This window comes from Tinamus guttatus, unplaced genomic scaffold, assembly GCF_059628265.1.
Source record: "Tinamus guttatus ecotype Peru unplaced genomic scaffold, ASM5962826v1 Tinamus_guttatus_pri_ptg000287l, whole genome shotgun sequence".
Taxonomy (NCBI): Eukaryota; Metazoa; Chordata; class Aves; order Tinamiformes; family Tinamidae; genus Tinamus; species Tinamus guttatus.
In genome coordinates, this window is record NW_028288821.1 from 13,181,131 (window position 1) to 13,204,966 (window position 23,836).

General features: G+C 58.9%; 3 protein-coding genes across 3 annotated transcripts; 2 read left to right on the forward strand and 1 right to left on the reverse strand.

Annotated features, from left to right (window-relative positions):
* Nucleotides 1-4,219: 4,219 nt before the first annotated feature.
* Nucleotides 4,220-4,915, reverse strand: CLDN2 (claudin 2). The gene has a single exon (XM_010216793.2). The coding sequence runs from the start codon at nt 4,913-4,915 to the stop codon at nt 4,220-4,222; it is 696 nt and encodes a 231-aa protein (XP_010215095.2).
* Nucleotides 4,916-8,627: 3,712 nt separating this feature from the next.
* Nucleotides 8,628-9,650, forward strand: RIPPLY1 (ripply transcriptional repressor 1). The gene is made up of 3 exons (XM_088527618.1): nt 8,628-8,747; nt 9,260-9,333; nt 9,428-9,650. Exons 1-3 carry the CDS (start codon nt 8,628-8,630, stop codon nt 9,648-9,650), a joined length of 417 nt encoding a protein of 138 aa, XP_088383744.1.
* Nucleotides 9,651-18,545: 8,895 nt separating this feature from the next.
* On the forward strand, nt 18,546-20,276 carry PRRG3 (proline rich and Gla domain 3). The gene is made up of 2 exons (XM_010216791.2): nt 18,546-18,902; nt 19,429-20,276. The coding sequence occupies exon 2, from the start codon at nt 19,429-19,431 to the stop codon at nt 19,963-19,965; it is 537 nt and encodes a 178-aa protein (XP_010215093.2). The 5' UTR covers nt 18,546-18,902; the 3' UTR covers nt 19,966-20,276.
* The last annotated feature ends 3,560 nt before the right edge of the window (nt 20,277-23,836 follow it).

The following is a 23,836-nucleotide window of genomic DNA, read 5'->3' on the forward strand; positions in this document are numbered from 1 at the left end:
TTGGAAATAAAGGATAAATGTAGTTGCCAACTGAGCATTGTGCACAGACACCCTGAGATGAAACCATGTGGCTTCTGTGGGCTACAGTGTGGCCAGAAGGACTAGTATTAAATTGGAGTCTGGAGCACGGCTAGGATTGAAGGTCTATGTGCATTTCCCACCAGCACAGGACATGACTGTTGCCTGCCTCAGCTGGGAAGTTATGACTTGAAGAGCTTGAGCACAGCTGGTCTCCATAGCAGGACCTCTACTCCTTCAGCTTTAGAAGCTCTCTGGGGTGGGAGGGGGTTGTTCTTCCCCATCGCTCCCAGAGGGTGCTAGTTATGGAGAGACCAGTGGTGGTTCAGAGCACCTAGAGAGGAGGATCTGAGGTCACATCTTTGGCTTTGGTTTGTGTGAGAAGGGGATGGTTACTTGCTCCCAGAATACTCAAGTACCTTCTCCTGATGCTGCCTCATTGCAAACCCCTCTGTAAGGGCAGCCCTGGTTTGTTAAGGAGCCGGGAAGCTCCTGGGTGCAGCGAGGGAGGGAGCTGGACGCTTGCTGTGGGCTGTGGCCCAGAGAAAGGCAGAAGGTGGAGGAATGCAGGGGCCATTTCCAAATACCTCAGTCCACGAGGAACTTGGCCTGAATTTTCTTTCCCCGCCTGCCCTGCTTGTCCAAGTGCCTCCCGTGCGCTGTGCTGAGGGCCCTGGGCAGAGACGGGCCCCGGCCGTGCCTCTCGTGCCTCTCCTTTGAGTGCGCACCCAGCTGCGTCGCCACGGCCTCCCACGAGCAGCCCAGGGCTGAGAGAGGAGGCAGAGTTCTAGGGCTGAGCTCCACTGGCCTCGCATGGCTCCCAGGGAGGCGTATGGGGACAGGGATGAGCTTCCGCCCTCTCCTGTGGGAGCCGGCATCTCCCAGGCGAGACGGGCGTCGCGTGTTCCCTCGCTTGAAGCAAGGCAGGGGAGCAGGAAACTACCGCAGTGCCAGGGAGGCAGCAAGGAGCTGGAGAGATTGCTGAGGGCAACGGAAGAGGACAAGCTGTCTGCGAAAGCTTCAGAGACCAGCACACGCTCTAGCTTGGGCATAGGTGCCAGGAGCGGGTGACGTGCCATCCCGCAGATGTATGGTAAGGTTGCAGCCCCTGGCTCAGGTGCAGCTATGGTTTTCTGTGTGTTGGGCAACTTTATAGCGCCTCTATTGCTTTTGAAGATAAGGGCACGTTAATATTTTATTGCCCCCTCTTTTCATCTGTGACACCATTCAGCACAAGGAGGTGAACAGCAAAGGACTCATTCCCCATGGGAGGTCCCTCATGGGAGGGAATGGAGCAAGACCTTGGGCTTCCTGAATGGGCTCAGGACTCCCTGGCTCCAAGGATGCTGCCCTGCAAGCGGGTGGCTCCACTCTGCTTCCCACCGTGTGTCCCAGCGTGGCCTTCCTGTCCTGGTTGCAGCCCCACGCCACCATGGCTCTGCTGGGAAGCGCTGGGGTGAGAGGCGCCAGCCCTGCCCATGGTGCCGGCGAGGAGGGTGATGGGTGTCGTGGCCTCCCCACGGCACGGGACCCAGCCAGTACTGCTGGGCCCCCTCACGCGGGCCGGGCTCCGCGCGGCCACCTGAGAGCTGGGTCCTGGTGAGGTTCAGCCTGCAAAGAGGGGCCGAGGCCCTGCAGGAGGGAGGAAGCTCTGGGGCAGCCTGGGATTCCCCTCGGCTCCAGTCCAGGGTTGGGCCACCTCCAACCTGTCCTCAAGGACCCTGTTTATCTCCATAACAGGAAACAGGGTGAGGGTGGGGATAACCCGTGCTGTGCACTCAGTGCCTCTCCTTGGCCTCCAGCCTCCCCTGTAGGGGAGCTTTTTGCTTTAATGATGCGTGCCCCTTGTCCTGCCGGCAGCCTCTCTCTTCTGTGGGCAATACGTGCCAGCTCTTGTAAAACAGGAACTTTAGAATGGGCGTCTTCTCCCTAATGCTTGAATTAAAGCATTAATCAAAGCAGCAGCCCCTGCACGCAGAGTTTCAGGCGCCCCTTTGTTCCGTTAGGGAAGTCTCGTGGCCGCCAGCTCCGCGCCCCCGCCAGCCCTTGGCCCAGGTGGGAGGCGAGGGCTGAGCGCCCGCATTCCTGGCACGCGGAGGTGGCATGCCTGCTGCCAAATATTTTCAAGCCTCCTCTCTGCATCATCTGCCAAAAAGAAAACATTCAATGCTGAAGGACTTGAGCGGACGCCAGGGCCCGCGGTAGAAGCCGCGCCTTGGCTCCTGGCGAAGCGGCAGCGGTGCCGCGCTCGTCCGCCTCGTGCCCCAGCCCTGCCAGCCGCCCTTCCCCGCAGGAGAGATGCCTGGTACCGCATGGCACTGCGTCCCGCCGCTGTGGAAGGTGGGTGACCGCTCTTTGCCTCAAAATCCCTTGTAGCCTCTGCTCAGGAGCATCTCTGTTGTTGTGGGGATGGCCTCTCCCTCGCTGTGGAGGGGAGAAAGCGTGAGTCACACCATTATCAGGAGCATTAGCAGGCGAACGTTTCGCTCGTGCAAGGTTAATGATGACAGCAGTGACGCCCGCGCGAACACAGTGCGCTCCTTTCCAGTACCTAATCTAAATTGCTTTACGAGGGACCACAGTAGGGACTGAGGCGCTGCCGCTGCCGGGCAGGGCCGCGGGGGCAGCAGGGTCCTCGCTGACGCACTCCGGGCGCTGCTGCCTCGTGGGGTGCATCACGGGCTGCCCCTCCACGGCGGCCTCCCCTCTGCCCTCACACTGCAGCACCCGTGGCCTGCCACGGGGCCAGGGGAGGCAGTTTCACTGATCCCATGTCCCCTTTCTACTCTGGCCAGGAGCCCTTTCCAGGCAGGACCTGCTGCTCCCTTGGTAATGTTTCATTTTCTCTTATTTTATGTTTCTAATAAAGGCCAGGAGGGTGTGTGGTGTCCTGCCTGTGCCCAACTCGTGGCAGCAGGGACAGGCACCGGCGGCTCGACATCCAGTGCAGCATTGAGACCTGCATGCATATGTCCCTGGCCTCGTGGCACCTGCGCGTGGCCAGCACCTTCAAGCATGGCGTGGGGGAAGATGAGGGCTTGAGTGAAGGGGAGTCGCAGTTTCTAGAGGGAGGGCAGCTCTGGGTGCAGGATGGAGTAGAGTTTGCCTGGTCTTTGCAGGTGCTTTGGAGGTAATAGGGGATGGTCACGCTTGCAGCCACGCGGCAGCTTCCCAGAACCAACCAGGCAGGAACTGCCCCTGGCCCAGGTGTGTGTGCAGCCTCCCTGCAAGGGAGCCAGGGCAAAGCAAGGGCCTCCCCAAGTGCCTCCACCCTCCTTGCTTGGCCCTCCCCATGAGACCCACTGCTGCCCCTCATCTCTGGGGCCTGGGTGAGAAACGGTGCTGGGGCAGGTGGCCCCGGGCAGGGCCATGGTGACACCAGCCTCTGCACGGGCATGGACCCTGCAGACAGGACCACCTTGCTGCCCCATGTGCCCACCCAGTGCATAGGGAGGACCAAATCAGATCTCCTCACTCTGCTCCCTGCCCTTCTCCAGCGCCTGCGGGCTGCCGTGGCCCAGTGGAGCAGGGGCTGGCGCGTGGGCGCACAGCCGGCCCATGCCTCTGCAGTGTTCCCCCTGGGCTCCCCCGCAGCGCAGGGCTGCCAGTGCTCTGTGCTGGAGGGAGCTCACACGCAGCCCAGCTAGAAACACCAGTTTATTGCAACACTTGGTTGAGATTAGCACTCCACGCTGCAACGGTGACTCCTGACGTGTGGCGTGCCGTCACCTGACTACCCCATGGTGCCTCCGCTCGACCCCACGCAGTGCGTCAGCGTGGGGCTCCCCGTGGAGGTGGTGTGAGGCCAGCACGCCAGCCGGGCTGCTCTTGCGGCACGGCCGCCTGTGCCCGGCTTGTGGCATCGCTGCTTTTGCACCGTCCAGGCTCCTGCGGGCTGCTCCCTGCACACTGATAGTGCTGGGCCATGCAGGTAACAATAGTCAAATTTGGGGTCCTTCACCAGCTTGGGTAATCAGTTGGGATCTCTAAACAGTCACAAGGCTCTTGGGGGAACGTCGGGGAGAGCAAATTAGACCCCCTGAGCCAAGAACACGTGTGCGAGTGAGAGGGCTGAGCCCAAGAGATTCCGCTGCAGTCTCTCCTCTTGCCGGCCACCCTCTGCACCAGCCTGGAGGTTTTGCAGAGCCAGGGCATGTGCTGGCTGGGTTCCCACCTTGCCGCCAGCAGCAGTGGGGTCCCTCTACACATATCCCGTCAGTTTGTAGGAGTTGAAATCGCTCTTGGTCTTCTGTGTGTGGCTGATGGAGGGCTGGGGGCTCTTGCCTGCCAGCAGCCTGGGCTGGTGGGTGCTGTCATAAGTGTCTGGCGAGTCCCGGGGAGGGCAGGAAGCGCAGAGGATGAAGCCACCGATGAGGGAGAGCAGGGAAGAGATGATGCCCAGGTAGAGCGCCTCGCCCAGCTCGTACTTGGTGCTGTCGGGGAGCAGAGGGTTGTAGAAATCCCGCAGCACCACGTGGATGTTCCAGACCACGGGGATGAAGCAGAGCAGGCCCCCGAGCACAAAGACCACGCCACCCATCACAGCCACCCTGTCCTTGGCTGGCGAGCCCTGCATGAAGATGGTGCACCTCATGCCCATGACGGCAATGAGGCAGGCGAGGGAGGAGACCGCGCTGGAGCTCACCATCAGTGCCTGCGCCGCCTGCACGTCCACGGGCAGGTTGAGGAGGGAGCTGTAGATGTCGCACTGAGTGATGCCGGTGCTGTATGTGGCGCACTCCATCCACAGCCCCTTGGTGAAGCCCACGGCTGTCACGATGCTGGAGCCGATGTAGGAGCTGATTTTCCAGCTGGGCAGCAGCGTGGTCGTCAGCGTGCCGACGTAGCCCATGAAGGCCACGGTGTAGCCCACCAGCTGCAGCCCTGTGGAGACCATGTCTGCGCGCGTGTGTCACCTCGCTGTGCCTGCCGTGCTGCCGCCTCTCACCCGGCTTGCTGGCAGCTCTCCTACCTCCCCATGGCCTGCCTGGCGGCTCCTCTCCACCCCGCTCCCGGGCACGCTGGTTTTGTGCAGGCAGTGGTGTGTGGGTGGGAGCCGGGGGGAGGAGAGGTTACCTGGAAGAGTGAAAAGCAATCCCTCCCCGATTAACGATTGACCTGGGCCTCCGCAGAAGAGCCAACCGCCCTTTCACCTCTGCTATCTCCCCAGCTCTGCCTCTGAAGTTGAGTGGCGCTGCCCGCATGGCCACGGAGCCCTCTGTGCACTGGGTTGCCACCGGGCGCTGGATGGGCTCCAGCAGCCCTGTTAGGGCAACGCCGCAGTCCCCACGGAGCAGAGGCACCCGCTGCCCTCCCCGTGCAGCCGGCTGTCCTGCGAGAGGGACCGCCAGCATCCGCCTGTGGAGGCTCGACATTTCGTGGACGTGCTCCTCTGCCGTTACAAGTTCATCCATCTGCTTTTGGGAATCCACCTAACCTCGTGTTTCCCGCTACTGCCGTTTGCAAGGAAGCTGGAATTGCTGCTGCGTGTTGTGTGTGAGGGAGGCGGTTTGGGGGGGCGGGGGGTGGCTCTCAGGCTCTCCTGGAGAGCTGCAGGACGAGGCTTGGTCCCGGTCCCCATCCCTGTGCTGGGCTCCCCTTGTGCTGCCATTCAGCCTCCCCACAAGCTGCAGGGGATCGGGCCGGGAGGGAAGTGTGGCCGCTGCCCCGCGTGTGCTCTGGGGATGGTGCTGGGGGGAGGCAGGTGGCAGTGACAGCCGTGTCCCCAGGAAAGCCTGCAGCTTCATGGAGGACAGTTATGTCAGCGCCAGGCGCTTGCTATGGTGCCTTGGGGCGACTCATGGGCTGCTTCCCAGGAGCGCCGGGCCAAGCGGGGTGACATGGGGCTTGTTGACCTGCTCTTGGCACACGATGGGCTCAGCTCACGGGCACTATGTGGCCGCTCCCTCCTCTACGCGCCTGGGTGCTGCTGCCTCTGCATGCCCTGGGCTTTGGCGTGCGCTGCCAAACAGGGAGGTTTGTTTTTCCCTTCACCTTGTTTGAAAATCTCCCATCCCACGGCGTCTTGCGAAACCGGACGGGGTTAACGCTGATACCACCGGGCTGATGACCTCGCTCCTGGGAAAGCTCCCAGTTGAGGTGCAGCACCCGGCCCTTCCCCTGCTTCGGCTCCTCAATCATTTGGCACCAAAATTCCCCAACGCTTTTTCCCCTCTAGCCAGGACCTGGGCCCTCCTGCCCCATCCTGTGGGTGCTGCTACGGGGGCGCGTGTGCAGGAAGCGCGCAGGGCTGTGCGCTACTTACGGCAGCGGGCAGAGACGGGGAGCTGGGCTGTGCGTGGCCACGGGGCGCTCGGACTGCGGACATGGGTCCTACGGGACCAGGGGAAACTGCCTCCGGGGGCAGTGCAAGGGGCCCGGCCCGGAGGGATAAAGGGCTGCGAACTGGCGGCTGCGGCTTTGCAAAATCCATGCACAAATCAGCCTGGATCAGGGGCTTATCGTGGAGCAGAACTACACCCTTTCGGGGTCGGGGAGGATTGGGGAGCTGCGACGCCCGCGTTTGTATGGCCTATGCAGTAGGTGCAGGCTGGGGTGCTGGGGGGTTTGTGCAGGGCTGGGGACAGAGGCACAGAAGCTGGTGCAGACAAGAGCTGAGGATGGGGAGCTGCTGCCGACCATGCCCTGGACCCAGCGTGGGGGCTGACCGGGGTGCAGGAGGTTGCGGCAAGACCGGTGCGCGGAGCTGGGAGTCGACAGCCCCACTTCCAGCTGTGCTCCTTGCCCTGCTCCATGCCCGCACGGCGATCCCAGGCTCCGGCACACGCCTCCCAGGGCCGCCTGCCCACTGCAGGGTTTGTTATTGCAAGGCTCCTGGCCCAAATGAGGAGCAAATGGGGACGGTAATGAGGGCCGGGCTCACGCCAGGCCCCCTCCAGTGCTGCGGCTGCCGCAGATGGAGAGGGGCAGGCTGGGCCCCTGCCAACAAATTGCGCTTGGAGCCGAGGCAGCCTGGCCTGCGTTTGGACAGGAGACGCTCACAGCGCGGCTTCTGCAGCGACCATTTGCTACTTTCCTGCCTTTCCTGTCCCAAACTGGTGGCCCCTCGCTCTGGGCAGCGGGAGGTGCCTGCAGCACCCCCAGCTCCGGGAGTTGCTGACCGGGCTGGGCTAGGGGGGAGCCTCTTTTCGCTGCCACCCGGTGCGGTGCAGCGGCAGGGGGTTTGCGGGGCGCCGGGCCCTCCCGCTCCCCGCCTGCAGAGCCGCTGGGTGTGGGTGCTCCAGCGCCCTGGCCCCCGCACCGCGCGCAGCCCCCCCATGGCGCTGGCGCGTGCCATGCTACCCGACACAGCCCAACGTTCTCTGCATGGTGAGAGGGGAGCACTGTCCGGAACCAAGGTCCCAACCCACCATTCAGGGCCTGGCCAAATGTCTAATCTTGAGGACGTTCGCTCTGCCACCTCAAACCCTCTCCTCTGCACTGGATGTTGCCTGGCCAGTTTGGGCTGGGACATTGCGGTGTGAAAAGCCCACGTTGTGGTAGAGGCCTCTGCCAGTTGTGCCGAGCGCTTCCCAGCTGCCTGAGACGCTGGGCGGGTGCTGTGCGTTTCGGGACACCCACGGGTGAGCGTCACAGCGCCCCAAGGAGGGACCGGCTGTGCCGGTGCTGGGGCTGTCTGGTGCAATGCAGAAGGGCGCAATGTGCCCAGGACCTCCAGCTCCTGCTGCCTTGGGCAAGGGGACACTCGGTACTGGGGGTGTCCTACACTAGTTCCTGGCCAAGCCAGCTTGGTGCGTTTTGTTTTGTATGGATTCAGCAGAGAAAATCCATCGTTTGCTCGCTGTTCTGCCCTCCAATAACCACCGTGCGTCCTGCTCTGTCTCGCCTCCACTGTCCCAGCGCTGCCCATCATGCCGTCCTGTTGCTGTCCTTCGTGCTGTCCTATTGCTGCCCCCACAGTTCCCCGCGTGCCCATCCTGCTGCCCCAGCACTCCCACATCCCGTCCCCATCCCCCCTGCCTTATGTAAATGGCTACCAAGAGCACTTAATCATCCTCGTTAATTGTCTCTGCCCTCCCCTGCTCCCCCCTGGGGATTTTCTCACAAATGGTGTCCAACTTTTCCCTTCTGTGTTTTGCTTTTCCACCAGACTGCAGCCCTCTGCTCCCAGCCTCCCCCAGCCCCTCTGTTTACACAACTGGGACAAATTTCACACCTGGGGAACCGCTTTCCTCAGCACCCCCATCCCCTCATGTCCCCACCACTGCCCTGAAGAGTTTGTGAGTCACTACCAGCCCGGACAGAGCTATAAAAGCCTTCTTGCACAAACCTGCGACCTCAGAGGGGACACTGCCCTTGGAGGGGACATTGCCACTGCCTCTGTCTGCCCCTATGGAAGCTACTGTCCAGCGCCGTGTGGCTGCAGCCGTCCTGGCGCCGCGGCTGCAGCGAGAGGCAAGGTATGGCAGACACTGAGGTTGCGGTGTGCTGGGAGACCTCTGGGCAATGGCCACAGGGGGCTGCGGTCATGGTATGTGGGGAGAACTCGGGGCAATGGGCATGGGGGGGCTGTGGTCGTGGTGTAAGGGAGACCTTGGGGCATTGGGCACCGGCAGCTGTGGTCGTGGTGTGAGGGAGACCTTGGGGCAATGGGCATGGGGGGCTGTGGGCGCGTGGTCGTGCTGAGCCTGCTCTCCTCCAGAGCCCTGCCTCTCTGGAGACCCTGGCTGCCCCAGCACGAGGAGGTGTCTGCGCGGCAGATGGATACTGTGAGTCTTATGCTTCCTGCTGGGTCCCTCTTCTCCCGCCGCTGGGGTCAGGGTACCTGCCTGGGGCAGGCAGAAATCTGCCCTCTTGCCCCAGATGCCCTCCCCGACTGCACCCAGAGGAGCCGCAGGAGGGGCCGGGGTCAGCGAGCGGCACGCAGTGCCCGGGGCAGTGTGTTGGGCACGGAGGGCCCCATGGCCACGGGCATTCCTCAGGGGGTTAGCGGGCGTCTGTGCAGCGGCTTGGGAGCGTGGTGCCGGGATTACGCTGGCACGGGGCCCGCTGGGATGCAGGGCCGGACACCGGCTCCCTCGGGGGGTGCAGCCACACGATGCAGGCAGGGGAGATGCAAGGACACTCCCCCCCCCCACTGTGTGGGGGGTCTGTGAGACCTGGGACAGGTGTAGAAGGTCCCCAGCCCTGCTACCACCCGCCCTCCTGAAGCCACTTGTCCCCCCGCCGGTGGGTGGCAGGATCCTGCAGCAGGTGCCCAGTACAGGCTGTGTCTCTGCAGGCTCAGCCCCACGGTGGCATCGGGGACACCTCGCTGGGCGACAAGGCGCTGATGGTCTTCCAGCACCCCGTGAAGTAGGTGCCGTGCTGTGCGGCGGGGCTGCCATGCTCCGTGCCGGCCCCATGGCTCCCACAGGCGCAGGGTGCTCAGGCAGCTTTCCCCGCACAGGCTCCTCTGGCCCAAGTCCCAGTCCTTTGACTATCTGTACAGTGTCGGGGAGAAGCTGCTGCAGAACTTCCCCGTGCAGGCCACCCTCAGCCTCTACGACGACTCGGACAGCGAGGAGGAGGAGACTGAGGAGGAAGATGACGACACTGAAGACGGGGAGGAAGACGAGGCCGTGCTCTCCATGGAGACAGGCACCCTGCAGCAGGCAGCACAGGCCGTGTGAGGGACCCCCCGTGTGTGGCACAGCTGGGCACACCAATGGGGCGGATGCGTTCCACGTTGGGGAGGCACCCATGGCCGCGGCCGGCGGGCAGGGGAGTCCTGTGATGCAGCGTGCGGGGACGGAGGAGGTGGCCGGGCTGTGCATGGGAGGACAGGTCAGCAGAGGACGTGTGGCTGGGGACACACGGTGACCAGAGACATCACATCAGGCCACCTGGGGACAGATTGGGCTGGGCAGAGGAACTGCAGCGAACAGCAGCGCCACACGCTGTTGCAGCACGTGGCAGCGCGGGGCTGGGCAGGGCAGCTGGAGGCGGCCCACAGCGGGCCAGCCTTGCGGCAGAGAAGCGCAATAAACGTGTGCAGAGCAACGGGCCGTGTGCAGAGCAACGGGTTGTGTGTGGAGCACCGGAATGCGCCCTGCATGGAGCAATGGAACGGGCCGTGCGCAGAGCAACGGGCCGTGCGCACCGCCCCCCAGGTGGCCCTGGGTGATGCCACCTGCCGCTTGGCCCCGGGGGCAGGACTACAACTCCCAGCACCTCCCGCGGCCCCCCCATTCTCCTATTGGGTTCCGACTCGACCAGTCTCTCTCGGATTGGGAGGCTGCGCGTATTGTCCCGCCTGCTCCCCCTCTCGCGCTCCCATTGGGCCAGTGGCATGGGGGGGCGGTGCGCGCGCGCAGTGGCCCCTTCGATTGGCAGAGCGGGGAGCTCGGGGGCGGGGCAGCGCGGCCTCGCCCCGGCCCCCTCCGCGCGGAGCGGGCGGGTGCGGCTGCAGCGCGGCTGGGCGCGAGGCGCGGGGAGCGGGGCCGCCATGAGGTACGGGCGCGGGCCGGGGGCGGCGGGGAGGCCTTGTGTGCTCGCGTGGGGTTGCGTGACGAGGGGGTGGTGAGGGCAGGAGGTCTGAGGTGAGGTTTTGGGGAGAGTTGTGGCGTGTTGGGAGCAGGACGTGTGGGGTGACGAGGGAGGCCTGCAGGGAGAAGGGGCAGGGATCACGGGCTCCGGCGTGCTGGCTCCGAGGTGTGGGGGGTGGATGGCAGGGCGGGCGATGGGGAGTAGGGCGGTGGGGTGATGGGGGAGCTGTGGGTGCGCTGTGAGTGATGGGGTGTGAGGGCTGCCGGGGTGACGTGCAGGGTCGGGAGGTGCCTCGGGCAGGAGCTGCACGGTACAGCAAGGGAAGAGCCATGGGGCGCGATGGGCCGGTGGGCTGAAGCTCTAGGGGGGAGTGCCAGTGTGATCGGGGACATGGCGCTGGGACGGAAAGGAGTTGTGGAGCACTTAGAGAAGAATCATGGATGTGGGGCAGAGGATGTGAAGGTGAAGTTCATTTAAGAATAGGAAGAGCATATTAGGGATGTATGTGGAGTGATAAGAGGTATCAGGGAAGATAAGTGGTGGATGCTAATATGGGAGTGGTGGAGCCTACTATGGGATGGCCCAAGGAGCTCGGGTGGAGGGAGAGCAGGGTCTTGGGTATGGAGGCAGGGCAGCATTGGGGCTGAGGTGGAGGAGGGAGACGCGGGGAGGAGCAGAGGAAGGAAGCGTCGGCCGGAGCACTGGGACTGCCCTGGGGTCCCTGTGGGGTTGGCTCAGAGGGTGTTTGGGAAGGTTGGTGCTTCCAGGAACCCCCTGGCCCTCGCTGTCTCTGGCAAGCAGAGCCAGTGCAGCCTCTTCTCAGTGCAGATCTTGGCAAGGAAAACCCCAAGTATTGCTGAAAACCTTGCTGGGCTGCGGGCGGCTGTGGGCGAGTGACGCCTGCAGACCCGGCAGCCTCCCCGCACGCTGTGGCGTGTCCCTGGCGTCACGGCCCGTACAGGCGCCCCAAACGTGCGAGAGCTGCTTCCCAGTCCCCATTCTCCTCCTCCTCCTCCTCCTGCCTCCCCCAGGCTGCGGCGGCCGTGCACGCACCCTGTGTCACCAGCACCTTGGGCTCCTCCGCTGGCAGCGGTGATGGGAGCGGGGGTGGAAACGGGGGGAGCCTGGGGGAGACACACATGTGTGGCTGCAGCATCCTCGCCCTCCTCGCGGTTACCCTGGCAACCTCCCGTCCACGGGTATTTATAGCGAGGCGGGCGAAGGAACGGCGCTTCCCTGGCGGGCAGCGGCGGGAGGCATCGGGATCCGCCGGGCGGCTGCTGAGCACGGCCTCCCGCCTCGGGCATCCCCCAGCTCCGTGGGCTGAGCGGATGCTACTCCTGTGCTGTCAGTGCGAGCGGTGAGCCTGCTTTCCTGCTCGTCGGAGGTGCTGGAGCTCATGAAGGCCCTTAGGAATTTGCTTGTGGAAATAAAGTGAGGATCTGGGATGTCCTCCTTTCTCACATGGACACAGAGATTGGCATCTGTCATGCTTTTAGGCTTCTGTAGACCTAGTTTATTGTTGCACTGGAATAAACAGTCTCTGAGCTCTGATATGGTGTGCATCAGTCCTCTTTTTTGAAAAAAAAAAATTAAAAATAAAAATCTTCCTAAACTGATCACTGTGCCCAATGTACTATATGGGCTGTAGAACCTGTGACAGTGACAAATCTGATCTTGAAAGCCCAGTGTTATTTCTGTGACTCAGTATTGCTGCCTGTCAAATGGGGGGGATGTGGTGTCACTGCCTGTAATAACCCATGGCACAAAATGTTTACGTTATGGAAACAAAGGCAATTTTCCATGCAGTGCGTTGGGTTGTGTAGGCTTTGCTTTCTGAATAAAAGCTGATCACGGAGGATGCAGGTCAGGGAGTCTCTGCTGATGAACGAGACAGTGCGGAGGGAGTGGCGGCGCACGGATCCTGGAGGCCTTGTAAAGTGCTCGCGGCTTGTGATTTCTAACACAAAGGAAAGCGCACACACCTTTCTAGCCTGCACTGTGGGGTCTAGGAGATGCCCGATTGGATTTCTGCAGTTCTATTGCTCTGCTGATCTCCCCTGCTTCTGCTTCAGTTCCAGCCCGAGTTTTTCCATCTGAGTTTCACAAAGTGTTGCTGGTTCTGGAAGCTGCCCGCCATGCAGCTCCACGCTTGCTCCGCCTCTTGTCATTCTTGGTGCAGGAACCTCAGATGCTGTGGGAAACTTCAGTTTTGCAGTGAGAAATGCTAGTTTTTATCAGAAACAATCTGTTGGTGAGGATAGAGATCACCTGTGTTGGTGACAGTGCTCCAGCCCTTCCGTGTGCCTGCATTGTTCCCTTTTAATTTGTTGGAAGCAATCTTCTAATGCTGCTGACCTCGGGAATGGCCTTATGCTGCCACTGACCCCACTTCAGCTGAGCTAACTAAAGTGCTTTTGGGTGGAGACTGAATCTCCAAAGTCTTGGGTCTTAGGTCATTATGTGTTTTAGTTCCCACTGTTACTAACTGCCTTTGCTCCTTCAGTCGGTGTAAATTCCCTGTAGGAGTTTGGTCCTATCACCTGTGTTTTGTGCCCATTTTGACTTTTGTCACAGGTGCCCTGTGAAGGTGAGGGCAGCTGTATTTGGCCAGCGTCTGATCTGTGGGTGTAAAAGGGAAGGGGACTTTCTATTCATATGTTCAGCTCAGTGTTAGAGCATGATGAAAAGACAAAGTACAAAAAACAAGCTAAAAAATCCTCCTATGAGCAGCGAAGAAGATACTCTGCCTCTGCAAAAGTTAGTTTTCATTCCTGTGCATCTTAGTTTAGTTTTTGGAGGGCAAAGGTGCTGCTCCAGCAGGAAAACTGCCTTCTCGGTTGTGTGGGCAGCTCCTGTGTTACTGCTGCTGCTCTTGGCTTGGCCAAGTGTCTTCAGGAGAGGTGTGTGCCCTTTCCTTCACGCTGCGTGGTGCACCGTGTGCCAAGCAGCGGGGAAGGGGATGGTGCGGCCGTGTTGACTGCACACTGTGGGTGGGAGTTGCAGGAGGGAGAGCGTGACTGTGAAGTGTGAAGTGGATCTAAAACAAGCTGACTGCTTCACCTGTATCCGTCAGCCTCTTTTGGAGGGAAGGGCAGCAGACTGTTCCCTGCAGTTTCTGACACATAGGCTGGATCTTCTGATGAGACACCGGGTTTCTCTTTGGTCAGTTCTTCCCTTTATAGTTAGGGTGTCTCTTGGCACTTTGACGTCTTGGGCAGGCCAAGCAGAGGAAAGATATGATGCCACATGCTCCTTCTACACTCAGCTCAGCATCCCTGCTCACTGTTCTTGTTCATCTCTTTGTTGGGTCGAGATGTCTCACTGGCTCTTTGAGTGGTCTCCAAATCCAGTGAAGGGAAATCTCTCCCTTTTGTTCCCTTTTTGTCCCCTGTTGGTTGTGTTGGAGTTTCTGTCTCTTAGAGAAGCTGGTACTTTCTGTGGCCTCGAAGAAGTGCTTGGCAGGTTGCAAGTTTGGCCTGACTTTCCCTCCTATCCCCCTTTCCTCCGTGGGCTGCAGATAGGGAGTGAGGAGCAAATGGCTTCTGGCTAGTTGTTCACCTGAGGACACTGCAGCTTTGGCAGGAGTCTGGAAATATGAACCACAGAAGGCCAATAATGGCAAAACCTCTTGTTGAATCTCTGTTTCCTGTGCATCATGAGGGTACTCCTGTAACAAACCTGTCTCCTACTGCGGGGGCCTTGGGGGTACTTCTGCACTCCTCCTGGCACGGGCCTGGAAATTCAGTGTACGTGGGCCACGTCCAAGCAGCTTCCTGCTGAGAGGTGCTTTTAACTTAGAGCGCTGTGATGTGGGCTGCTCTCTGAGAGCTGTGGGTACCATGGGCAACCTGGGGAGATGGATGGAGTCCTTGGCTCTCAGGAAAGGTAGCGCTTGCCAGAGAACAGCCATGGGTGCACCAGGCAGCACCCTGCTTTCTGCATGGTTTGGAGCCTGCGTGTTGGAGGGCCTGGGCTTCAGGGGCTGCTGGGCTGAGGTGTGAGCTCTCGGTGACTCTTCTATTTTCTTCCCTGCAGGTAGGTGGGAGCCCACAGTGGCCGAGTGAGGCAGCATGGCAAGTAAGTGTCCCCACTGAAGGCAGAGAGGTGGCAGTGGTGCCACACGGGAGAAGGGGAGTGTTTTGCAGCCGCCTCTGGAGGAAGGGGCACCTGGGTCTGTGCTTTCTGGGGGGAGTGGGGTCTTTATTCTCCATGGGGGCAGATGCCAGTGGCTGCTGTCCTTGGACAAGGTGTGGGATCCAGCTGGGCTTGTGCTTCTCTCTCCCCTGTGCAAAGTGGAAGTGAGAGGTGGTGCTGAAGCACTGACCTCTCCAGGACTCCCCGTATGTGGCAGTGTTTCTTTGTATGAGCCTTGTGCAAAGCGTGGCTCCCTGAGCTCTTTGGACTGGCCCCGCTGCGGGGGTTGTCGCTCTGCTCAGGGACTTCCTAACTAACAACAGTGTTCCTCATGGAGATGGCCAAGGAGCTGCATCCAATGCAATTCCTAGCCCAGGGCCAGGCTGTCCTGTGGTGTGTACAGCTCCCAGTGCTCGCTCGGGCTCTATGTTGCTGCGTAACAGCTCTGGTTCCTGGCACCTGAGCAAGGGCCTGGCAGCTGGCCGCTTGGGACTGGCCTGGCTAAAGCTGGGCTGAGGTGCAAGGGAGCAGGGTGGAAAGTGGTGTGTGGTCTGTAAAGAGCTGGACTGAACCTTCCCTCCTCGCTCTCCTGGGCAGCCGGCACGGCGGCTGCACGCAGCTGTGTGATGGGAACGCAAGGAAGATGGTGGTTCTCAACTGCCTGGAGGATGGTGAGCAGGACAGGGAGGTACTATAGATCTGGGATCTCCGAATCTGCTTGGGATATCACCGGAGCTGGCTGTGAAGGCGGAGGCAAGAGGCATGCTGGGCAGGAGGAGCACTCAAGGGGCAACAGGTACGTGTTCTTCTATCATTCGTGCTGTGCCACCTCGGGGAGGAAGCAGGGGTCTTCAGATGAGGCTGTTTGAGACTCTGACACAAATTAATGTTTTTAAAACACAATTTTAATCCTCTGTTAATGGAGCTGCTAGGTCCCTAGGTCTCCCGCTGCTGCATTTTCTCCCTCCTGGAGCTTTGCTCTCTGGCAACTGCTCAGCATACCTTGCTACCTGTGGGAGTTGCCCCACGTAGTGCAGTCCTTTGGGCCATTGAGCTGTCCCTTTGGCTATCATGGTCACCCACTCCTGCTCTCCCACAGCGCCTGCCTTGGAGCCCTGGCTGCCTCTTTCCAGACACAGTTGGATGTCACTCTGATGAGAAGAGGCCCTTGGAGTGTTTTTGGATGCCAGCAGAACAGCTGTGGGGTGGCCCTGCCACCAGGGGCCAGCAGCATCTTAGCAAATGTAACAAGTATGGCAGTGAACCCAGAGCTTGGTTCTTGTTCCTCCTGCCTAAAGCTCTGACCTTTCCTGCACACCTTTCCAGTGCTCTAGCTGGTCAGGGAGATTTGGAGAGGCACAAGGAGTCACGGCTGGGCTGTGGGAAGACTCTCCTCTGCCCGCTGGTCTGAGGACAGTACTTGCTCCTGCGCAGCTGCCCTCCTGTGCATTGAGGGTGCCCGTCAGGAGACAGGAGTTTGCAAAGCTCTTGGTTACTAAGGTCATTGAGGTTCCTTCTCTGCTCCACAGGCAGGTGAGAACTCCGCACTTTCTCTCCATGCGGAAGAGGGGAGGAAGGAAGAGGGTAGCTTAGTTGCCTACTGTCCTAGCACTTCTAGATCCCCACGGGAGGTTGGGTGTGGGGAGAGGCACAAACCTCTCTCCCAATATGCTCTCAGTTGGTACGTTGCTCTTGATATGTGCCTGTTTTTATCTCCCATCGCAGTGGCCACTTCAACATGGCAAAGAAGGGAATGGGACAAGTGACTGGTACCTGCAGGGATGGAAAACCCTATGACGTGCAGCCTTACCCGGTGCTCCAAGATGTACCGAGGGAGCTGGCAAGAGGCTCAGGCTGAAGCACTGAGGAGAGGAGAGCTGATACCGCAGCCTGATGAAGGCAAAGGAGTGGAGGACAGCCTTCTCCAGTGACAGATATTTGCAGAATATCTGTGATACCATTTGCAGATGGTATTTTTGTGGAATCTCTTCAGGAAAGGCTCAAGAGATGGCCTGAAAACCCATTCCTTGTCAAGCTGTTGCAGCCCTGCTCAACTGGGAAAGCTGAGGCAAGCTGATCACTACCTTCCTGTGAGGCACCTCCTTTGCTTCTCGCAAATACTTTTTTTTTTTTTTTGAGACACCTTCTGTGCCTTTTGAAAACACTTCTTTTTTCATTTGCCTATGTTTAAAAAAGAAAAAAAGGGTTTGCATAATAAAGTCAGTTCTGAGGGAAAGTCTCTGACTCACATCATTCATGCTGTTCTTCATTCACACCTCAGTGGCTCAGCCCTCCACAGACTCTCTCTCGGAAGCAAGCCATTAATAAATCACAGGGGAAAAACATTCCCACGCAGCACCAAAAAAAGCCTCTGCGCAGAGGATGGCGTCGTCTGCAGTAGCTGCTTACGGCCTCGGCCTTGTCCCTGCCTTTGCATTTGCACATATTCTCAGAAAGGCTTTGCTGTATTGTGTTAGGAGCTGGGTAATTTCAAGTTAAGCAGAAATAAACCTGTCACAGTCTGTTTAAAAAGCTCCTAATAACAGAAGTAACTTTTTACTGATATGTTTGATCCTTTACCAAGCTCCTTACTGAAGGAGCATTTTTAGCATCACAGCTAAGCTGGTCTAAGAGGGAAGTCCAGTTGTCCCTTTGCTGCCTCATCCTGAATCTGTTGATGTTGCCACAGTGTGAGTTGGTTCATCTGGTTGATCCAGTTGAAGATTAAGCCCTAAAAAGCTCAGTGTGGCTTCCTGCCTGCATGCTCCGCCGTGGAATATCGCTGCCTGGCATGGGCGAGGTAGAGCCTGCCTGGCTCTGGGAGCATCTGCAGGGCCTCTATGCCACAGGCCCATAGGGACGCACATGTGAAGCCATTTGATAAAACATTTCTGGGGCCGATTTCTGTGTTTTACTCTTGGTCCCCTATGTGGTCCCTGTGTTTTGGAGGTGTTTGCGCTTGTTGGACTGGGGGAAAGGCAACCAGTTCCTCTGGGAGCTGTGCAGACTTTACAAGCTTGCATGACCCTGAAGCAGCTTCCAGCCTGGACACCAGTTACCAGCACATGGTCTGTTCTCCTCATATGGTGATCAGGAGGACCTGCTTGTCCTGAAACAAGGATTTGGTGGACAGACAATATCCCCAAGTTATTGGTGGTATTGTTTGGTCCTGGCTCTGGTGGCTGGCTTCTGGGCCCAGGGCAACTGCCTTGTGCCCTCCTAACGGCTTTGCTGAAGATCTGCTTGGCCTCTGGGCTACTCTGGGAGGTGATGCTAAGTGCTTGAGGGGCTGAGGAGGTGGCCTCTTCTGCCTGTGTCCTTGGAGAATGCTAGAAGGCTTCCTTGAGCCTGTGCAAGCAGCTCATCTGCTGCGTGTGCTCTGGCCTGTTGAGCTGGGGGCTCAGTGTCCCCTTGCTGGGAGCTCTCCTGTCCCTAGGCTGGCACCTCCCTGGCGCTGAATCAACTCATGTATGACCATGTCCCAGCAAGGTGCTGGCTGCACCTTGCCGGATCTTGGCTCTTCTGCTTTGAGGTGCCTCTGTTCACCTCCAGCATCGAGGGGACTGAGTGGGCCTGAAGGGGGACTGTGAAATGCTGTGCAATAAACCGTGCATTGGTTGACTGAGGTGACAAACTGCACTGGCTTCGATGCTGGCCCTCTGTCATGGTACATAGGCCTGGCTGCACACCCCAGCACTGCAGGATCTCAGTTGCCCTCCAGCAAGGAGGGCTGAAAACCTGTCAAGGGCAGAAAGCAAGTCTTGTAAGAGCCTTCTCTCTCTTCTGAAGTCGTCTTGTGTCCTCCAAACCTGTCATTTCCTATGTTTCTAGCATCTCCGGCCTGGCGAAACGGTATTTCTGGCGCTTGGAGTCTCCAGGCAGACCCCAAGAGGCCTGTTCCACTTTGGACCTGCTCTCCCTTGATGGGCTTTCCTTGCTGTGCTGGGAGTTTGGGTGAATTGCAACCCTCGGCTATTTGCTGTCTTTGGTGCCTATTCCTAGTCTGTGTAACCAAAATTCTGTTGGGGAAAGCGTGACTGGGCACAGGTGAGCACCAGATTGTCTCTGTTCAGCATCTCTCTGCTTTGTGTGTTGCAGTGTTCCTTGGGGCCAGGAATGCCCACTCGCTCCTGAAGCGTTTTCCCCGAGCCAATGGCTTCCTGGAGGAGATACGACAGGGCACCATTGAGCGGGAGTGCATCGAGGAGGTCTGCAGTTATGAGGAGGTCAAGGAAGTGTTCGAGAACAAAGAGAAGACGGTAGGTGTGTCCCAACCCACTCCCCAATGGAAGTGTGAAGCACTTGCAACTTAGCAAGCTGGGGCACAGGAGAAAAGCACAGGAGGGAATGGTCTTTCCTGTGCTCTTCTTCTGAAGACAGCATGCCGTGGCCTTGCTTCCCTTTCCAGGCAATGCCTTCAGCTTTGCCAGCATCAGGGCACCCTGCTTACAGCTACAGGTCAAGTTGGCACCCAAACGGCACATGTAAGACATTCCTGTCCCCAGGAACTGCTGTCCCCAGTTCTCCAGACTGGGGCTGGTATTAGCCAAACTGCTGTCTCCATGGCATGAGCGCTGTTCGCCGCTGTGGAGGTGTGTTCATATGATATTTTGTGCTGGTTGCTACAGATATTGGCAGAATTATTGAAGGGTGGTAGGGAACAGCCAAATGACTCTGCTTCCTTTGTGGGTCCTGATATGGCAGTGTTTGTCACTGGCGCTGGTGGTAGGTGGTGCTTGTCTCACGGGCAAGCACACGATGGTTGCTTCTCTGTTTCTTCCACAGATGGAGTTCTGGAAAGGCTACACCAACTCTGTCTACTCGGTCAAGGACCCTGGACACAGCACAGAGCATTCAGACGCTATGTACGTGGTGGTCCCGCTCTTGGGAGTGGCTCTTTTGATAGTCATCGCCCTCTTCATCATCTGGAGGTGCCAGCTTCAAAAGGCCACCCGCCACCGTCCTTCCTATGCCCAGAACCGCTACTTGGCCAGCCGAACGGGGCGCAGCCTCCCCAGGGTCATGGTGTACCGGGAACGGTCACAGAGCCAAGGGGAAACGCAGTATCAGCGAGAGGCGAGCAACCGGGTGGTTGGAGATGGCAGAGCAGGGGGCCCTCCCCAGCAAGATGGCACCCTCTACCCGCCAGAGCATTCAGTCTCTGTCCTCTCCAGACTGTCCAGTGCCACCCCTCCGCCTTCCTACGAGGAGGTGACAGGGCACCCGGAGAGCAGCAGTGGGGAAGAGACCAGCGTCTCCTACAATGACCCGCCACCCAAGTATGAGGAGATCGTGGCCGCTGCCCCTGCTGTGGGCAAATAGCGGGTCTGATGCCTCCTTCCTGCCACTTTACTCTCACGCTCACACCCGCACCCATCCCTCACCATGCCTGGGACCCTCTTCCTGTGCCAATCGGCATCCCGTCTCACTCGTACAAGCTGGTGCCATCACAGAATAGCCTTACCCACCTTACCAAAAACAACTATCCCAAAGTGGGGTGGGGATGGGAACGGGAATGACTCTGGGGTCCAGCCAGGCATCCCCTTCCCCCTGCTCTCCACACACGTAAGTGCTGTAGTAGCCAGAGCAAAGTGGCAGCTTGTTACTGGCTCAACGCGGGGGTCTCCCCATGGTGCATTTGATTTCCTTCCCTTCAAAAAGACATGACATTTCCCATGATGAAAACAGCCTGGAGCTCTGTGGAGCCCTGCTGGGTGCACACACCAGCTCATGGGCCTCAGGCACCCATGGGACAGGTGTTGGGACAGAAGGGGTCTTTGGGATTGCTCCTTTCCATAACCCATTTGACTGGAGCTGATTCATAATGTGCTGAGACCTCAGCCCTCACCAGACCCTGTTTTGCTGCTCAGGGCTGTGATTAGGAGTTGGGAGGTGCAGGAGCGGTGCTGTGAATTTCTTTCTGTTCTGACAGTCACTGTCCACACTTTGCATTCAGGGAAGAAAGTTCCCCTTCATGTGCCAGTTATCTGCTAGGTGGGAATGGGTTGCTTGGTCTGCCCTGTGTTGCCTGTGGTCATCTTGCTTATTTGGAGAACAGGGAGAAGCAGCTTGGGAAGTGTTTTGTGATCTAGATCCTTCTTGAAAGGAGAGCAGGCTGGTGTCCGTGAGGTAAGTCACTTGGGAACAGCCTCCCAGCAGGTCCTCTCCTGATGGCATCTGCTTTCCTGCTGCAGGGTGCCAAGGGAAGAGCCTTCCAGCATGTGCCGGGAGCAGAGGGCCGTTTGTGGTGGAGCTGGCTTGAAGGTTGTTCTCTGACCTGCAGCCAAAGGTGGTGCTTTGGCTTTATACAGCAGGGATACTCCTCTCCTGGGAGCCAGCTGGCCTGCTGGCTGCCCGGAGGTGGGATGCAGGTAGAGGCTGCTCTTGTGGCCCATCCTGTGCAGGCCCCCATCCCAGCTGTTCTCTCACTGTCTCCTTCAGACAGGGGAATGTGGATGGACCCTCTCTGCATGAAGAGAATGAAAATGCCCCCTTCTACTCCACACCTCTGTCCTGCCTAGCCCTCTTTTCAAAGCTTTTCATCACGCAGAGCAGGGAAGGGAGGTTGTGGAACCCTGCTGTCCTCCAAGACCCTGTGGTGGGCTTGGTCGCCGTGGCCATTCGCTGGGCAGGTGAGGTAGTGTCTTTGGCTGCCAACCCAGCTGCTGTATTACAACTAGGAAAGCTGCTGGCACTGGGTCTGGTCTAGCGGGACTGTCCCCTCCAACCTTTTCCCTCTGCCCCTCCCCGTGCTGGGTGTGGCTGCAGCTCACTGGCTCTGACATCTGCCTCAGGTTCCTCATAAGTAAGGACAGACCCTACTCAGGCCTTTGGTTTCCTCTTACTGAAGGGCAGTCCAAAAAGATCTTGTGTAGGGGAATGTGAGGGTGTTTGGAACATTTCTAGTCTTACGGGTTTGAGAGATCCCTCAGTCACCTGTGAGCATGTGGGGAGATCTCATAGTGCACACGGGAGAGCTGCATGGGAGCATGGCAGATTGTGCTGGGGCTCAGGCTAATGGGGCAAAGCAAGGCCAGGTGTGCACACAACAGACCCATTAACCACAAGGTCTGCAACTCCTGAGCCTGAGCCCAAAGCACCTCTCCCTGTGACTTTTATCTCTCCAACTGCAAGGAGGTAAAGGGTTTATATATAGGGGCTGCTCTGAGCTGTGTAAATTTTTCCCCTTCCCCTTATTTCAATCCTGTTCCTGAGAGGTGTGAGCCCTGGACTGGGGCACGAGCCCTTGGCTTGGGGTCAGCCCCACTGCGATCACTGAGGGCCCAAGGGGGGGATTGGGCCTCCCCACCGCTCCCATCTCCTTTTGGCCACCCCAGAGGCCTTTCCCTTATTTCCCAGCCTTTGGAGGACAAAGGAACAAGGCAGAGAGAAACAAAGAGATTCCCACAAGCCTGGAAAGCAGCAAAACGAGGGAGAGAAGAGACACAAAAACAGAGCTGCCCGAGGAAATGGTCACCCAGGTGAGAGCTGACCGATGACAAGAGGCCCCAGGCCTGGCAGCCAGGGACACCACGGGGTGGGAGCAGGGCCAGGCTGCGGTGCCTCTGGCTGCTGGGTGGTTGCGGAGGAAGGGCAGGGCTTTGCTGGGCAAGACACATCCCCTGCCCTGGAGCTAAGGGAGGACAGCCACTGGCAAGGTCCGAGAGAGGCCTATCCTTTCCCAGAACTGTGTAATGGGCTAAAAAGGAGGTGCTGCTCAGGGCCCCCGGCCTAGGCTAGCGCGGGAGCACCCAGCCCGGCAGCCCTCGCAGTTCACCACCAGCACCGAGGGGATGTTACGTGCCTGCAGGCTGCCCGTGGCCCTGCACCACTGCACCTGGTGGTCCCAGCACGGCGCTCGCAGCAGCTCCACAGGCCCAGGGCCCGGGCGCAGCCCATGCAGCACTGCCGGGGCAAGGCCTGGGGAGCAAGGTCTGTGGCTGCTGGCGCTTCGCGAGCCTCCTCTTGGGCCTTTACTTCGCCTCTTGGCCTTAGTAAATGGAGGTCATGCAGAGACCTGACGATGACCGGAGAAGACCAGAGGGAGACAGAAGGGCTCTCTTGGATCCTCTATCTTTGAAGCTCAGCCATTATCCCTGCAGTTTGTATTCTGTAAAACTTGGTATATTTCTGTGCAAGAAGATATTTATTAAAAAACCCTCACTGTCTGGGTGGCGCGGGGTGCCTCTTTTCTGGGCTCCTGGGACTGGGGATGTCTCCTGGGCTTAGCTGGGCTGGTGTTTTGTGTGGGTGCCGGGCTGCAGCTCCGCTGTGGGCTGGAGGCTGCAGGTCCCAAAGGCAGCTGCAGGTGACGACACCCGTACAGCTGCAGTGCAGTGAACTGCAAGAGGGGTCCAGCTGTGGACCTGCGTGTGCCAAACAAAGGTCGAACGAAGCCTCCAGGGCCCCCATCCAAGAGGAGCGTCCCAGGCATGTGGTGAGAGTTGGGAGGCCATTGGGAATTGTGAGCCCTGACCGGTAAATGAGGTGTGGACGCATTTCCTAAAGTCTTTGCAGGGATTTGGGTGCCCAAGTTGTGGTTGATGTACCCCTTATATGCTCCTAAGCCTCTTCAATAATCCCCTTTAAATAGCAAGACTAGGGCAGTGTGGGATTTATTTAAAGCTCTTTCAAAATCGGATTTCATGGTCAGGCCTTGGACTCCGTCCCCATTCAGAAGTGTTTAAAACTGTTGTTCATCCCAAACGGATCATTTATTGCCACAGACTCCCCGAAAGGCTGCCGAGCTTAGCTGTGGCTCGGCTCTGCGCCTGCACGGCTGCAGCCTGCCCTCCCTCCTGCCGGCACGGAGCTGGGCTCCTGCGTCCCTGCCGCCGCAAACTTTTGTGATCGCCTTTGTGATCGGGGCAGGAGAGGGCCCTGGTGAAACGTGTGGCTCCTCGCTCTTGCTGTCCCATCTCTCCTCTTGCAGGCTAGTCTCTTGGCTGCCAGTGTGGCATGTGCGCAGCTCATACCTCCCTGGTTGATCCTGTGGGATCACAAATGCATGGAGATGCCTCGCAGAGGTGAGAGGCTCCCTGGGGACCACACAGCAGGAGCTGCAGCTCTGGAGGTGCCACCTCCACACAGACTTTTGGACAGTGCCCGCTGTCCTTGTGCTGTGCGTGCAAGCCCCAGCACAAAGCAGCCCTTGTGCACAGCCACAGCCTGCACAGTGTTTTGCTACAAACAA

Bases quoted from the DNA above. Each gene is read 5' to 3' on its own strand.
- CLDN2 (XM_010216793.2), bottom strand. From the start codon at position 4,915: ATGGTCTCCACAGGGCTGCAGCTGGTGGGCTACACCGTGGCCTTCATG.
- RIPPLY1 (XM_088527618.1), top strand. From the start codon at position 8,628: ATGGGCATGGGGGGCTGTGGGCGCGTGGTCGTGCTGAGCCTGCTCTCC. The intron at 8,748-9,259 runs GTGAGTCTTATG...GTGTCTCTGCAG, and splicing joins CTGCGCGGCAGATGGATACT to GCTCAGCCCCACGGTGGCAT. The intron at 9,334-9,427 runs GTAGGTGCCGTG...TTCCCCGCACAG, and splicing joins GTCTTCCAGCACCCCGTGAA to GCTCCTCTGGCCCAAGTCCC.
- PRRG3 (XM_010216791.2), top strand. From the start codon at position 19,429: ATGGAGTTCTGGAAAGGCTACACCAACTCTGTCTACTCGGTCAAGGAC.